Genomic DNA, 14557 nt, shown 5'->3' on the forward strand with positions numbered 1-14557 from the left:
TTTTGGTTGAATCCAAGAACACACAAGCACAGCAATTGGATGACAAGTGATCAGGTAATCCTGAGGCTGCTGGCTTGACTGTGAAGTAAAACCAAAAATTTTTTTTTTGAAAAAACAACAGCTATTGGGCCAGTGGGAAAATATTTCCCTATATGGGGGTTAAAAAACAGAGTTGTGTGAGAGAGAGTTGAGCTGCACTCAGAACAGTGTTTCTTTTTTCTGCCACCTTTTCACCAGTGTGCATAATCTTGATTCCTAATTTCATCCTTTTCATCTGCCTATAGAGAGAAAATGACCTTAATGGAAACATGCAAGAACCATCAGCTCTTACCTAGGCAAAAAGGGCTGAAACATTTTTGAAGTCCAAAACAATGAAATAATGTTTGAAATAATCAGCTTCTGATTCACTGGAATATAAGGAGGAGGTGGAGACAGACACAACGCAATCAGATTCTGTTATTACAGCCAATCTCAATAAAAAATAGTTTTCATTTCCTGGTCTGGTTTAGCTAGTGAAGCTGATATCACAAACAATATCTGGCTAATTATCCCTGTTTAGGCATATCACAACTACGTCATCTAGCCATACTTAATACACCCAAGGCTGAGTTCACACAACAGGGTAAGTCAAAACCAAAGAAGTGTGATAGTGAAGCCAGTTGATGACTGACTCCAAACTTTCTGAATTTAAGAATTTGACTTGAGTCTGGATTCTTGTTCAGTTCCTCCTGCTTGCTCTGCCCATTAACATTGCTGGAAGCCCAAAGTGTTATTCAGAGGGGCCAATCTTCCAACTTCTATGGATTCACTTTCCCAGATAAACCTGGGAAAGCTACCACTTCATTGGGAGGGCATACCCTAAAAAGCACCTGATGATGAGGTTTCTTCCCAGGCCTAAGGAACATATTGGATCTGGCTACGAGAAGGCAGGCAGCACCATGATCCGAGCAACCTTCTGTTCCCTGATACCTATCTGCTGGAGAACACCTCAAGGACGTTAATTCCGGAGCGCCTCTGCCTTTCTGCTTGTGTTATTGCCACAGCAACCAGCACCTTGAGTCCTTGACTCTTTCAAAGCCCACCAGTTTGCATCCGAAGGACTCTGGGAGTTGGATGCTCCACACACCCCTTGGCTTGGTGCTAGCCACAGAGCCCATATTTAAAGGGTTGGAATCAAAAGGTTTCAATCCATCAGTCCTTTGGTTCTTGATGATTAATAATTTTACGATTAGGAAAATCTCCACCTCCAATCCTCTGAGGGCAAAGTTATGAGGCTCTTTTAATTATTTAGCGCATACCATACATAAGCTATTCATCTGGGGCATCATTTATTCATTCACAACATTAAGGTAATTAAATATGAGCTCACCGGGAACGAGGGAATCTTGAAAAGGAGAAGGAGGGCCAGTTGGTTGGCTGGAGGGTGAGATGGATGGGAAGCCAGCGAAGTGATGGGCCGAGGAAAGGAGGAGGAGGAGGAAGAAGAGGGGGGGGGATTTGGTGAGCTGGCTCGTCTGACGGTGGGTGTTGGCTTCTTCATCTTCTTCTTCTTTTAAAGTCTGCAATAATTGATTTGCACAGAATTTCGTTCCCCTCAGCTGACACTTGAGAAGCGGCTCATCTTGCAAGCTCCTGACGTGTCTCCCTTCTGGGGGCAGATGAGAGAGAGAGAGGAGGGGGGGAGGAGGAGGAGGAGGAAAAACAAAAACAAAAAAAAACCTCGAGCCGCTCGCTTTCCTTCTGCCCGCCAGTCAGTCAGTCGTTCGGCTTCCAAGCAGAGCGTCCGCGCCTCAGAGCGCCGAGCGAGCCCGCAAAAAAACTCCCCTTCCAGCGCCAGGCTGAGGCCAGACTGCCTCGGGGCGGCCGCCTCCGCGCCCGCTCGCTCGCTCGCTCGCTGCCTCCCGCTGCCGCCGCTTGGACTGGGCGCGCGCTCCGATAGGCGCTGGAAGCGTCCAATCAGAAGAGCCCGGACACCGAGGCGGCTTTAAGCCTGGCTGCGGGAGGACCCCAAGCAAAACTTTGCCCGGCAGCAGGAACTCGCCCAGAGCATCCATTTCCTCGCCGCCGCCGCCGCCGCCGCCCTCTGCAGCGCGGGGCTAACGCTCCTTCTCCCGGCTCCAATCTCCCGGCTGACTGGAGCCGCCTCACCCTCCGCCCGTTCTTTCGGGGCGCTCGGACGCGGCTCCCGCTCCCGCCGGCCCTGGATAGAGCAGCCGGGTGGGGTGGGGAGGGGCGGGGGACGGCGCCGCGACTTTCCTCCGGCTCTTCTTCGGGAAAGTCTCTCTCCGCCACCACCGCTCCCCGCCCCGCGCTTCCTTCGGCCAGCTAAGCCCGCGGCAGTTGGGCTGAGGGGTGGCGGCGGCGGCGGCGCAGGAGCAGCAGCAGCCGCCTGAGGAGCAGCTCGGCGCCGGAGCCATGTCGATGCTGCCGTCCTTCGGCTTCACGCAGGAGCAAGTGGCGTGCGTCTGCGAGGTCCTGCAGCAGGGCGGCAACCTGGAGCGGCTGGGCAGGTTCCTCTGGTCGCTGCCCGCCTGCGACCACTTGCACAAGAACGAGAGCGTCCTGAAAGCCAAGGCGGTGGTGGCCTTTCACCGGGGCAACTTCCGCGAGCTCTACAAGATCCTGGAGAGCCACCAGTTCTCGCCGCACAACCACCCCAAACTCCAGCAGCTCTGGCTGAAGGCGCACTACGTGGAGGCCGAGAAGCTGCGGGGCCGGCCGCTGGGGGCCGTCGGCAAGTACCGCGTGCGGCGGAAATTCCCTTTGCCCAGGACCATCTGGGACGGGGAGGAGACCAGCTACTGCTTCAAGGAGAAGTCCCGGGGCGTCCTGCGGGAGTGGTACGCGCACAACCCTTACCCGTCGCCCCGGGAGAAGAGGGAGTTGGCCGAAGCCACGGGCCTCACCACCACCCAGGTTAGCAACTGGTTTAAAAACCGGAGGCAGCGCGACCGAGCGGCGGAGGCGAAAGAGAGGTGGGTTCTGCTTGTGCTTCGGGCTCTTCTGGGGGACAAAAGGTCTCGGCGGCCCCCAGAGCAGCAGCTCTCTCGGGGAAAGGGGGCTTTGGGGCAGGTCCCACCCAACTCCCGGAGGGGGGGGGGTTGTTTCCTTCAGGCGAAGAACCTGAAGCTCCTCCGCCGAGGTAGAGAAGGGGGCAAGGAAGGATTACCCCGTTACCCGAAGGTGGAACAGTAACGATAATAATACGAGGTGCTGATGATCTGGACTGGCGCGGCGTCTCAGGGCCGTAGGGCTACTGTAGCAGATTTGGCTCGCTTGGGGCTTTGGGTTCTGGGAACCCAATCCTTGCGCTCATCTGGGGGATGCGGGGGGGGGGCTGCGCTGTACAAAACTAAGCAACTGGGCGAATTAAGTAGGCCCTGCTTCGGTTGACCCTGGTCAGCGCCTTGAGCCACGCCAGTTGGAAGGACCGAGCCTTCTCTAAAGTTTCTGTGTTGTTCTTCCCCCTTGGCCGGTTTTGCTAAGCAACGATTTCACCGCGCCCTCCTTGCACCATTGACTTCCAAAGGATTAGGCCACGATCCTGCACGTTACTTACTCTGGCGCAAGTGTCCCATGAAGGGACACTTAAGTTTAATAGCGGTGCCCGTAAGGAGGCAGATCAATTGCGTAGTTAACCCTCGTGCCTTAAAAAAACCAGCGGGCCCTGAGCTTTAATCGGATGGAACCGCTAGAGCTCCATCTGGTGCTCTCCAGATGTGTGGAACTGTAGCTTCCAAAACCCTCCGCTGGCCGGGAATGATGGGAATCATAATCCAGTAAATTTCTTTGTTTCTAAATACGGAGCAGCGCTAAAGAGGTGTCAGTTAATAGAATTTGCATTTGTATCTCCACCTCCACCATCCCTGCCTTGCCTGGAGACCCTAAAGAGAAGGTATTATGTCTTTTGAAATGCACTGGAATTGATGGATTCGGGAATGGGCGCTCAGACTTCCATGCAGGGAGAAAAGAGGAATGACACCCACCCACCCAGACACACATATTTTCTTTACACCAACTCATAATAGAATATAAACCTTTTCTTAAGGTTCATTAGTGCTTCCCCTCTGCCCAGGTACTGCTCCAACAGACAGCGCCAACCGAAGAGTGTTGTTAGGCTTGTTCTGGGAGGATCCAGCCAAGCAAAGCAGCCCCCTCAAAGGCCACCACTTCATGTCTTTGTACCCCTCCCATAGTCTTCACATCCCCCAACCCCCACTAGTGATTCCTTCCCATTCTCTTTCCTAATTTTTCGGTTTGTGCCACCTGCCCCCCCCCTCCATGCTGCCCATTGCTTTTCCAACTCCATCTATTCTGCTGAGAATATACTGAATGCCTGCCTCCTAGTCTTGAATGGAAATCTTCCCTTGGCAGCCAGAAATAATGGCCTCCAGTAGGATTCCCCTCTTTATAGCCCTGGGTGTTTTTACTACCATCTCCAGCCTGGCTTGTGCTTCCAGTAGGCATGATTTGAAAGTCAAATGTAAAAGCCAGAAAGTGAGTGTGCAAGCTAACATTTCCCTGATGGCAATGGTGGTGATGATCACCATCCATCAAGCAGAAAGAAAAGAGGGGGGGGGGCTCTCTCAACTGCATGTCCAGTTTTAGATTTTGTGATTTTAAAACTCAGCAAAGAAGGGACCTTCGCCTCTTCGCCTCCCTTCTCAGGGGCGAACTGTAGGCATTGCAGCCTCTCGAGGAAGGGTGCCTTAGAAGAAAGGCCATAAGATTTGAAGGGGCTGCTTTGTGTTTCTGGCTTTTTAAGGCAGCTAAAGGTTAGGTTGGGGAGGTCATCTCCAGAAAAGGCCCAGAGGCTTTTCTGGGGATACTTCCAGTCTGCACTCCTAAGCCTGCTTTTGCGTCACTCCTGGAACTGGGAGGAACTCAGCTGACCTCCCTCTAGGCCTGAGCCTCCTCCGGGCGCCTGTCACCTGGAAGGCAAGAGTGAGAACTGGTCACCATGGTGGTTGCTGTTTAGGGTGTTGAGAAAAAGAAGCCAGTAGGGAAGAGCAGCGGGAAGCCGGCTCTCTTCTCCTTATCCGTCAGACCCAGCCAGAACCACACACCCCCACCCCCCAGTTAAATGGAAGTGCTTAACTTTAAGATGGTTTACATGTGTTTAGGATTAGGGTGTCAGTCGCACTGATGGGTCCCAGGCCTTCCCCACCCAAGATTCGTTCCAAGATCTCTTGGCTAAATCCAGGGAGCTCTATTTCCAGATATTACCTCTCTGAGGCTGGGCCCCAGTTTTGTTCAATATGATACCAACCTGCCCAGGGAGGCAGGAACAAGTGTGTGTGGAAAGGTAGGGGAGTGGTGGGTAGGTAGAGGGGCACGCACACACACACACCCAACAACCTTTATCAACTTGATGTCCTCCAGATGTGTTCGGGCTACCGCTCCAGGGGTTCCCAGGCAGCCCTACCTGGGAATTCTGGAGATTATAGTCCCTGCACATCTGGCCAAGACCAGGTTGAAGGAAGGCCACAGCGCCAATTGCAGCAGGAACAATGGCAAGGGGTGGGGGAAGGGAAGCGCAGTGCCCCCAAGATGCAGGACTGGCAGGATTGTTCACCTCGTTCCGTTGGAGGTTTCAAGTTGCTGAAATTGCCAAGTGCAGCCTGGAAACGAAAACCGAGAACCAGGGGATCTGCCTTATACCACCAGGATCAGCCATCAAGTTACGGTGGCAGCGGTAACGGCGGCAAGAGAGGAAGGGACCTTAGGCTCTTTCGGATCTTTTATCTCCGAATCTCTGCGGACTGGATCATTTGGGGGAAACAATCTCACGCTCTTCTCCTGGTCTGGAAAGTAGCCCCCTCTCGCCCGGCTTTCTCTACAACTGTGAACGCGGATTCCACAAAGGCGATTTCCCGAGGGGGAGGCGGATGGCTTCAGAGGCGACGACGCTCCACGCCTTACATTTCGGAATCGTTGCCGAAGCCTCTTCCTTTCGACAGTACATACTACCCGTCTGAAGAAGGAATTCAGATTGTCGATATAGTTCGGATACAGCTGGAAAGCTCTGGACAAAACCAAAGTAGAGGCGAGGTTCTTGAGCAGTAAAATACGAAACGTTTAGAAGCGGAGAGGAAAGGCGGCAGAGTGTCGCGTGTTGGGCCCGAGATCCTTCCGTGGGCGCACACCGCGGTGAAAAGTTTCCGCGAACTCACAATAAACGCAAGGCGTCCTCGGGCTACGGCCAGAGACAATTTTATACATAAAATTCTAGCATTGTCAGGAGTAAGTCGGTTCAGCCGGAGTAGACCTTAATTTCGGAGTAAATACAGCCAAGTCTGGTACTCCACTTTCCGTGTTTGGAAACATCGCGTTGGGGAGGTGAGCTACTTTTCACCAAGAACGTACATTTTAATTCATTGATAAAAGACGTTTTCACAGGCTCCGATGCGCACAACTCATCCCACGCATTGCTATGCTCCTATGAACGGGAGAGGTAGGGAACGGAATCGTAGAAACGAGCTGATTCCATCATCTGACAGCGTCTTCAGACGTGCTGTCAAGTTCAGTCTATTTTAAACCTAGATAAACTGCCAGTTCAGTGTTAGCCTTTCGGAACCCGCCCCCCCTCCTCGAAACCGGATAAATGCGTTATTTGAGATAACAGCCTTAAAATTAGTTTTGTTTTGTTTTTAAAACCCATGATAAAAAAATTATTGCATTTCTCCTGAGCTCTCAGCTCTGTAGACTGTAGTTTTGCTTTGTTCTGGACAATTTAACATCTAAAGACGAAGCAGCTCGGTGCTAATGCCAGCCCCATTCGGACTGCCACAACTCAGTGCAGCCCTCTAAACGGGCAGCCAAATGGAGAAGTCCTGAAGTGGGGGAGGGAGTCAATTTCTCTGCCCAGGAAAGGGTTTGTTTTCTTTCTTTGTTTGCTTTCTTTTTTCCCCCCCTTCGAGAAGCTTCTGGGTTCCCGCTGGAGCCGTGGACACGATCCATCCAGCCTCCCCACTCAAGCGCCTTAGGCGATCGCGCTTTGAGAGCAAGATCGCTGGGCTTCGCACCACTTTGCAAGATTCGGATCCCCTCTGGGGATGTTGCAATCGATGCGGCGCAAAAAAATGGCAGCGCAGCCTTGGGGATGAATAGAGGCAGAGGCGGAGCGGGATCTTAGGCCGCCTTATCCCCATCCAAGAGGCAGATTGTATTGCCTTAAAAAGCCAAGGTTAGCCCCTCAACTTCTGCGCTTCTTTTTTTTTTAAATAACTCACACCTGCAAAGGTGACATTGGCCGACGAGGAAGCTACGCCGTGCAGAATGTGCCCCCAAAGGGAGAAGAATTGAGAGCCGCGGATGACGCCTCTGAGATTCGTTCCCTGCCTTTTCAATCCCTCTTTTGGGGAGCTCGGTTTAATCGGGTATGCGCAGCGTCCCCCAGAGTTTGGCAGCCCGTCTTCAAGGGCTCAAGCTGGGAAGGGAGGACCACCAAAGTCTGTGGTTTCAAAAGGAGCAACCGGCCAGCCTTCCACCCCATTGCCCAAAGACCCTCCCGCAGCTGGGGCGACTCCGCCATATTTCCAAATGCGCTCCCGGCGGCAGATCTGCATCTTCGCCTGGATTCAAAAGTCGTTAAAATGGAGATGGTACACATCTGCCGGGAAATCGGGGGTTTGGGGTTAAGAAGAATGCAACGGGACTGCCTTCCAGCTAAACGCTCTTGAGCAAGATGGTATAAACCCAGAATGTCTATTGCGACCTGGATTATAAAGGGCTGTTTCCTCCCCCCCCCCGCCCCTTCACCGCAATTAACTTTCCCAAAGTTGTAAGATCAAGTTTTCAGGACCCCTGACACCACCCGTGCCGTTTGGAGGGCGCCGACTTCAGCTCCCCAAGTCCTTCCTCCTCCCGCCAAGATATGTGTCAAAATGAGGAGTGTTGTGGCACCCGAAGGCATAATTATATCTCAGATCTAAGCTCGTTCAGATGCCCGAATCCGGTTAGTTCAGGCCATGAGACTTTCTTCTTCTTGGTCGGCTTGGTCGAAAGAAGGAAGGAAAGAAAGAAAGAAAGAAAGAAAGAAAGAAAGAAAGAAAGAAAGAAAGAAAGAAAGAAAGAAAGAAAGAAAGAAAGAAAGAAAGAAAGAAAGGGAGAGTTTTCCATCCCTGATTTAGACTTCGGGATGGAGAACAGTTGCCCTTCTGAGACGTTTTCTTGGAAGTAACTTCTTAACCTGGAAGAGGAATTTTTTTTCCCCTAAGAAAATTTTAGGGGATTCAAAATATAATGGCAGGGATGACTCTAAACTTTCTTTCTTTCCTAGCATTCTATTTTTTAAAAAAACGTTAATGGCATTTTTTAAAAAATATATTTTTGTAAGTTATTTAACATTATTATATAATAGAACACAGTACATGGGTTACACCATCATAAAAGTCTTCTTAATCGAGGAATTTGCTAGTTATGTCTCATAGTGATTTCAACTTTATGATCAATTATCTGGAAATAAGTTATCAGCAGGACTTATTTCTAGACCCCCCAATGCCCTGCCAGGGGCTGAGGCTGGAGCCATAGGTGGATTTTCAATTTTGTTTTTTGAAAGATGATTATTTCCTAGATTGGTTTCATATATTTCTTGTATTTCAAAAACATTTTCTTTGCCTCCCTTTTTTTCTGTTTGCTTCGGTTGCCCTTGTTTTTAATCCAACTGCAAATAATTTTGAAGCGATTCCTTTTCCCTCAGTAGGGCTCCCCTCCAAGACAGCTGCTTTTAGGATCTCAGCAAGTGGCTCAAGGCTTTAGCAAGTTTGGCTTGGTGTACAAGACAAGTTTTGTGTTTTCATCTTGCAGACTGAAGCCATTTCCTCTTCCCATCCCCAAGATAACGAAATAATTGATGTAATCATACTAATTAAACACTAATTAGGGCTAATAGCAATATGGCAATTAGATTAATTAAATGATAAATTCTATCATTAAAATTCTCCAATTTCAGGCTCATTTCCCAATAGAAGAATTAAAGAGAGACCTGGGATTTTAGGGACATTTTCAAAATACACCGTAGGCTCATATTAATTTTCTAAACAAATTTGTGCAGTGTTCTTGTGTGACAGCAAGCCCCACTGAACACAATATAACTTTATTTGGTGTGAATCACAGAAGGAACCGCTCAATTCCTGACAGTTAGAACAATTAATGAGTGGAACAACTTGCCCCCAGAAGTTGTGGGGGCTCCAACACTGGAAGTTTTAAAGAAGAGATTGGACAACCATTTGTCTAAAAGGTTTCCTGCTTGAGCAGGGAGGTGGACTAGAAGACCTCCAAGGTCCCCTCCAACTCTGTTATTCTGTTATATGTTCTGCAAGAATTCTATGTATCTTTCTTTGCAAGTAAGCAGGGTGGGGGAGAGTGGGGAGAGAAGTGTCTTGGAGGAAATAAAAATGTATTGTGATGCCTAATGTTATCCTATCTAAAGTTGGTGGGGTTTCTATGTATAAAATATATTTTTGAGGAAAGAGACTTTTTAAAAGTATAGCGAGAAAGTTGCATCCAAAGGGTTTATTTCCTAGGACTGAAATTTCGCAGGGATCTGAGAATTACATTTACATTAGTGGATTTTTTCCCCCTTGTTCTATGGATAAGATGCCAACATGCATTTAGACCAGTCTTCCCTAATCTGTGACCCTCCAGATGTGTTGGGACATTGCCAGGAATTTTGGGATGTGTAGCACCCAACTATCTAGAGAGTTTGAGGTTGGGAAAGGCTTTTCTAGGATTACTATTCCTCCTCTCCACTCCATTTTGTAACCAGTTTGGCATATGACTAATTTCTCCTTTCTCCCCTCCCTTCCCAGAGAAAACACTGAAAACAACAATACATCTACCAACAAACAGAACCAGCTGTCTCCTCTGGATGGGGCCAAGCCACTCATCTCCAGTTCCGAAGAGGAGTTTTCGCCTCCTCAAAGTCCGGATCAGAACTCCATTCTCCTGCTCCAGGGCAACCTGAGCCATGCCAGAAACTCCAGCTATTCCTTGACAGGCTTAACTGCCTCACAGCCAGCCCACGGCCTCCAGCCTCACCAACATCAGCTGCAGGAATCCCTCCTAGGCCCTCTCACTTCCAGCTTGGTGGACCTGGGCTCATGAGTTTGTCCCCCCCACGGAAGGTGGGGCTTGTAAATAAGGGAACTGTGTCATATATTTTTTCCTCCCCCTCCCCACAACCCTCGTTTTTTTTTTTTTTTCAGAATGTTCCTGGTGATTTTTAAAATGCCTTTTAAAAATCGCTTCTAAATCATCCCGGTTTCCATTTCTCTTTATGCAACACCTCTCTCGCGAAACCATCTTATGGATAGCCAAACAAAGAGAGAACATCCACCCTTCAACGCATTTGTGGGGCAACCCTGGGTGTCATCCCTCCATTGCATCCTTTTCCATTTACTTAATCTTTCCTGAGTTGGAATGACAGGTTGTTGCATTTTGTTTAAAAGGACGGAGAGCATAACCAAGCCAGGTTAAGCACTTAGACTCCATCAGTTTCAAAGAGAGATTTAAGCACTGTGGATTTTAACTTGGACCGTGTCCTCTCTTTTGTTTCGTTTCCGTAGAGGAGGAAAAGAAGACAAATATTTTATAGCAGAATCCTAAGCATCCTTACTCAAAAATAAGGCCCATTAAAGGAAGTGAAGCTGACAAAGCAAATCCAGGCATGCTCACTCAGAGGTTTGCTAAATGGGGCTTGTAAGGCAGCTCATATAGGAAGGGGCCCTTTCCACTAAGGACTTAGTGATATATTTTAATAGGTGGTGGTGGGTAGTTATCTTGGCTTGAATTTGGGGGGAATAAAGAGAGGGTGTAAAGTACCAAAAATTAATTCTAAAAGAGAGATTTGGAGAGGGCAAATTAAGTTTACATTTTTTTCCTTTTTGGTCAGGTTTAGATTTCTGAAAAGATTTTGAAGTAGCTTTTTAAAAAAAAACAGGAAAAATGATGCAGTATTAGCTGAAGAATGTTAAGTGCCTATGTCTTAATGCAGAGGTGTGAGCCCTTTGTTAGATTAAAATTTTATGAGAGTAATTTCATGTCAGTGATTTTTCTGTTTACGGTGAATTTTGGAAATGAATCTGTGTGATTTTTTTTTTTTATAATAGCAACAACAAAAGTTGTTCCACTTACCTGGACATCTTTCATAATCCAGACTCTTTTTCTAGGTTTTATTTCCGTCTGTCTCTCTTCGTCCTTTTCCCATATAGTTTGGCTTGAGAAATCAACTGGCAATTTGATTACCGCTAGTAGCATGTGCTTTCATTTCCAGGTTTCTTGTACCCACAGAAATCTAAATTAAACTTGATAAGACTGATAAAGACTCTTAATGTTATTTATAACTGGATAACAGTTGATGTGTATTCTCTGCTCTCCCCTGCCCTCTCCTGCTACTCTTTCCATGCCTAAAAGACATTCAAGTTGGGGGCTAAATTTATTTACTCCAGAGGAATTTACTCCATGTTTCAGTGAAAGCCTTGTACAGATAAGACCTTCTAAGTCAGGGGTGTCAAACTCGATTTCATTGAGGGCCACAACAGGGTTGTGTTTGACCTGGAGGGGCAGGATGTGTGTGGCCAGGATGGATGTGACTCACTCATGGGGGGAGCTGTGGTGGCCCAAGTGCTCTGCCAGCAAAAATGGGCTCCCAAGCTCCGCCTCCTGCAACCCTCTGCCAGTGAAAACGGAGCTTGGGAGGGTCATGTGGGGCCTTGAGTTTGACACCCCTGTGCTAAGTAGTCAGTCTCTTCTCCAAGCAAAAGAGTCCAGGATATTTTTGAGAACTTCTTTCTTTTTCTTCCTCACTTAAGACAAATTAACCTTTATTTAGAGAGAATAAACATACCCCCTCTTTTGGGGGTGGGTGGGCAGGTAGAGCTTACAAAACATGCAAGTTTTTGGATTTCCTGTTTATTAGGCAGTATACTTTAAAAGGTGGAGCAGAGGAAATGAGGTTGCTGTTTGGTCCACGTCTGTGGCAGGTTACAGTCTTAGCTGCAGCTGGAATTCATGGTGATTTCTTCTGTTTGTTTATCCTGTTTTGAAATGGTCTTGTTTGATGAAGAGGGTTCTGAAATATGAGCACCATTTTGTAAACCTCCAGTTGGCCTAATAATGGCGCTGACTTAATATGGAATTCATATTACACATAGTAACTGGAATATTGTGCGCATTGACATTTTTGCTGGTCTTAATGGGGGCGGGGGGGGGGGAGAAAATTAGAATATTTTATTTGGCCAAGCAGAAGCTCTCATTGTGCATGCAAAAGCAATTGGCCATTTAGCAGGAGGGCAGTTCAGACACTGCACAACAAGCCCCACCCCCACCCCAGTCGTTATGCACATTTAAGTCAACAAACTAAGGCACTGAGCAGACCCATTCTCACACTCTGCTACGCTATGTGTTTGCTTAGGATAATACTCTGTACTTCGAATGTAGCTACCATTTGATATTGTGGGAATTCACATAGTAGTGATTTATTTTCCAAACCTCAGTTTAGCATGTTGATACATTCTTCTTAGTAAGCATACACTAGAGCAGTGATGGCTAAACTTTTTGCCATCGCGTGCCAAAAGCGGACGGAGTGGGGCGGATTGCGCGTGCGTGTGCCCACACCCATAATTCAATGTACCCCATCCCCCCACACATGCACACGTGAACACCCCCCCCGCTCTCCCCCTGCTTTTGGCACGTGATGACACGGTGGGCCCAGTAGGCCCATTTTTTGCCCTCCCCAGGCTCCAGAGGCTTTCTAGGCGCCTGGGGAGGGTGAAAATGGCCTCCCCCCCCCAGAGGCCCGGAAACAGCCCATTTCCCAACTTCCGGTGGGCCCGGAAGGCCTGAAAATCAGCTGTCCAGCGTGTACATGTGCTCGTGTGCCCACAGATATGTCTCCGTCTGCCACCTGTGGCACCCGTGCCATAGATTCGCCATCACGGCACCAGAGGAACAAGTCTTTTTTTAAAAAATGAATGAAAATAAAGGTCAAGGGTGGGCTGTAGCTTCATAGCTCCCCTGTCCCCGAGATTTCCTTGGCTGACACAGATAAGTCAGGCTCCTGGGTAGAACTCCTCACCTGGATGGAGGGAGTGGCTTTTCTTTTGCCCAGATCCTCAGAAAGGCCTTGTTTCCTCTTCCCCACCACACAGCCCTGCCAGGAATGCTCCCAACAGAGCAGTGAGCTTGTCTGTCAGAAAGGTCAGCAGTTCAGTGGTTTGAATCCCTAGTACAGGTCTCTTGCGTGAGCAGGGGGTTGGACTAGATGACCTCCAAGGTCCCTTCCAACTCTATTATTGTTAAACTCCGTGTGCTTAGTTTGTTTTTGGCTGCTTCATATGTGCAACCCAGTGATTTATGGTACCTAGAGCAGAGCATGACGGCTTGAAGAACAAACTAGTATGGAGCATCTGCAGGGGAGACTTTGCCCCTTCACTTGGAGACGCATTTCTCATTTGAGCCCTTCACATTTCTCCCCGCAAGCAAGTTAGAGGAATGGAGACTCCAACAATGCCCTCTTCAAAATGCAAGCTGAACTCTTCGGCCAGAGGAGGAGCTCCACATCTGGCAGGGCCTGGTAGGCTCTTCTTCCAAAAGGGGTTGCTGGAGAGTTTGAGACCTACAGTAGCTGCAGCCTGGCCCAGGGAGAGCCCTATGGGGCTCCATCTCTTGTGGAGCAGCACTCAACTGAACCAAAGGCCCTGCAGTAGGGCCAGATGCAATTTGTGTTTGTGTGTGCATGTGGGAGGGAGGGGATAATTTTGCAGCATAAACTAAGCCATGTTTTTACTCCAGAGTAAATGCTCTGAAATGACTTTTAACGCCTAAATTATCTTGAGAAGTGATGGAGTTTTTATTTAGGACCTGGAAAGCCCCAAGGGGAGGGATCTTTTGAACAGCCCCTCTTCCTTTCTCCTTTCCCTGCATCAGTGCAATTTTTCTTCTCTCTCTCTCCCTCTCCCCCTCCCCCCCCCACTTCTCTCGGCCTTGGGAATCCCTGGCCTCGTAGAGAAGGAGTAGAAAGACTCCCAAACTTCATGGCGTTATCTATTGGTCTTTTTTTAATAGGATTTCTTTGGGGGGGGGCTTTCCTGCCCTACAGTTGCGATCCTGGTTATCCCACCGCCTCTCTGCACAGGTAAGACTCCAGCAATCGCCTCCCGCAAAGCCTGAAACACGTGCAAACGCCCGGATCTGGAGAATCCTGGAGAGGGGCTCTGGACCCCGGGTTAGAAATAAATTCTCTTCCTAGGTGGAGCTTCCTTTCTTCTTGGTGCCTTAATAATAGGGTCGCCGCCTCGCTGCCCAGAGTACAACACACCTCCGCCACTCCCCGTCCTTTTCATACCAGGACTCCGGACGGCCAAGGAAGAGCGCTGGGACGGGCAGCCTCTTGGCTTCGCTCGCCAGCATCCCTTCGGCTCAGATTCCGCCCAAAAGCGCCTTTTTCTTTTCCAAGCCCTCCGGCCACCTTTCCCTCCGGCCGGGGCCTGGAGCTGTCCCGGGGAGCCCCGAGTTTATTCTAAAAATCCTGTGAGAGAGAGAGGGGGGAGAGAGA

General features: G+C 49.0%; 1 protein-coding gene across 2 annotated transcripts; it reads left to right on the forward strand.

The window, feature by feature from the left end:
* The first annotated feature begins 2345 nt into the window (after window positions 1-2345).
* On the forward strand, window positions 2346-11219 carry LOC139308167 (homeobox protein SIX1). Of its 2 annotated transcripts, none has more exons than XM_070931623.1 (2): window positions 2346-2916; window positions 9813-9898. In XM_070931623.1, exons 1-2 carry the CDS (start codon window positions 2416-2418, stop codon window positions 9822-9824), a joined length of 513 nt encoding a protein of 170 aa, XP_070787724.1. In that variant the 5' UTR covers window positions 2346-2415; the 3' UTR covers window positions 9825-9898. The 2 variants fall into 2 exon arrangements, with proteins under 2 accessions (XP_070787724.1, XP_070787722.1); XM_070931621.1 differs by having other exon boundaries at window positions 2351-2975; window positions 9813-11219.
* The last annotated feature ends 3338 nt before the right edge of the window (window positions 11220-14557 follow it).

The sequence above is a fragment of the Pituophis catenifer genome, unplaced genomic scaffold, assembly GCF_029215685.1.
Source record: "Pituophis catenifer annectens isolate HBS135680 unplaced genomic scaffold, rPitCat1.0.hap2 SCAF_1, whole genome shotgun sequence".
Classification (NCBI taxonomy): Eukaryota; Metazoa; Chordata; class Lepidosauria; order Squamata; family Colubridae; genus Pituophis; species Pituophis catenifer.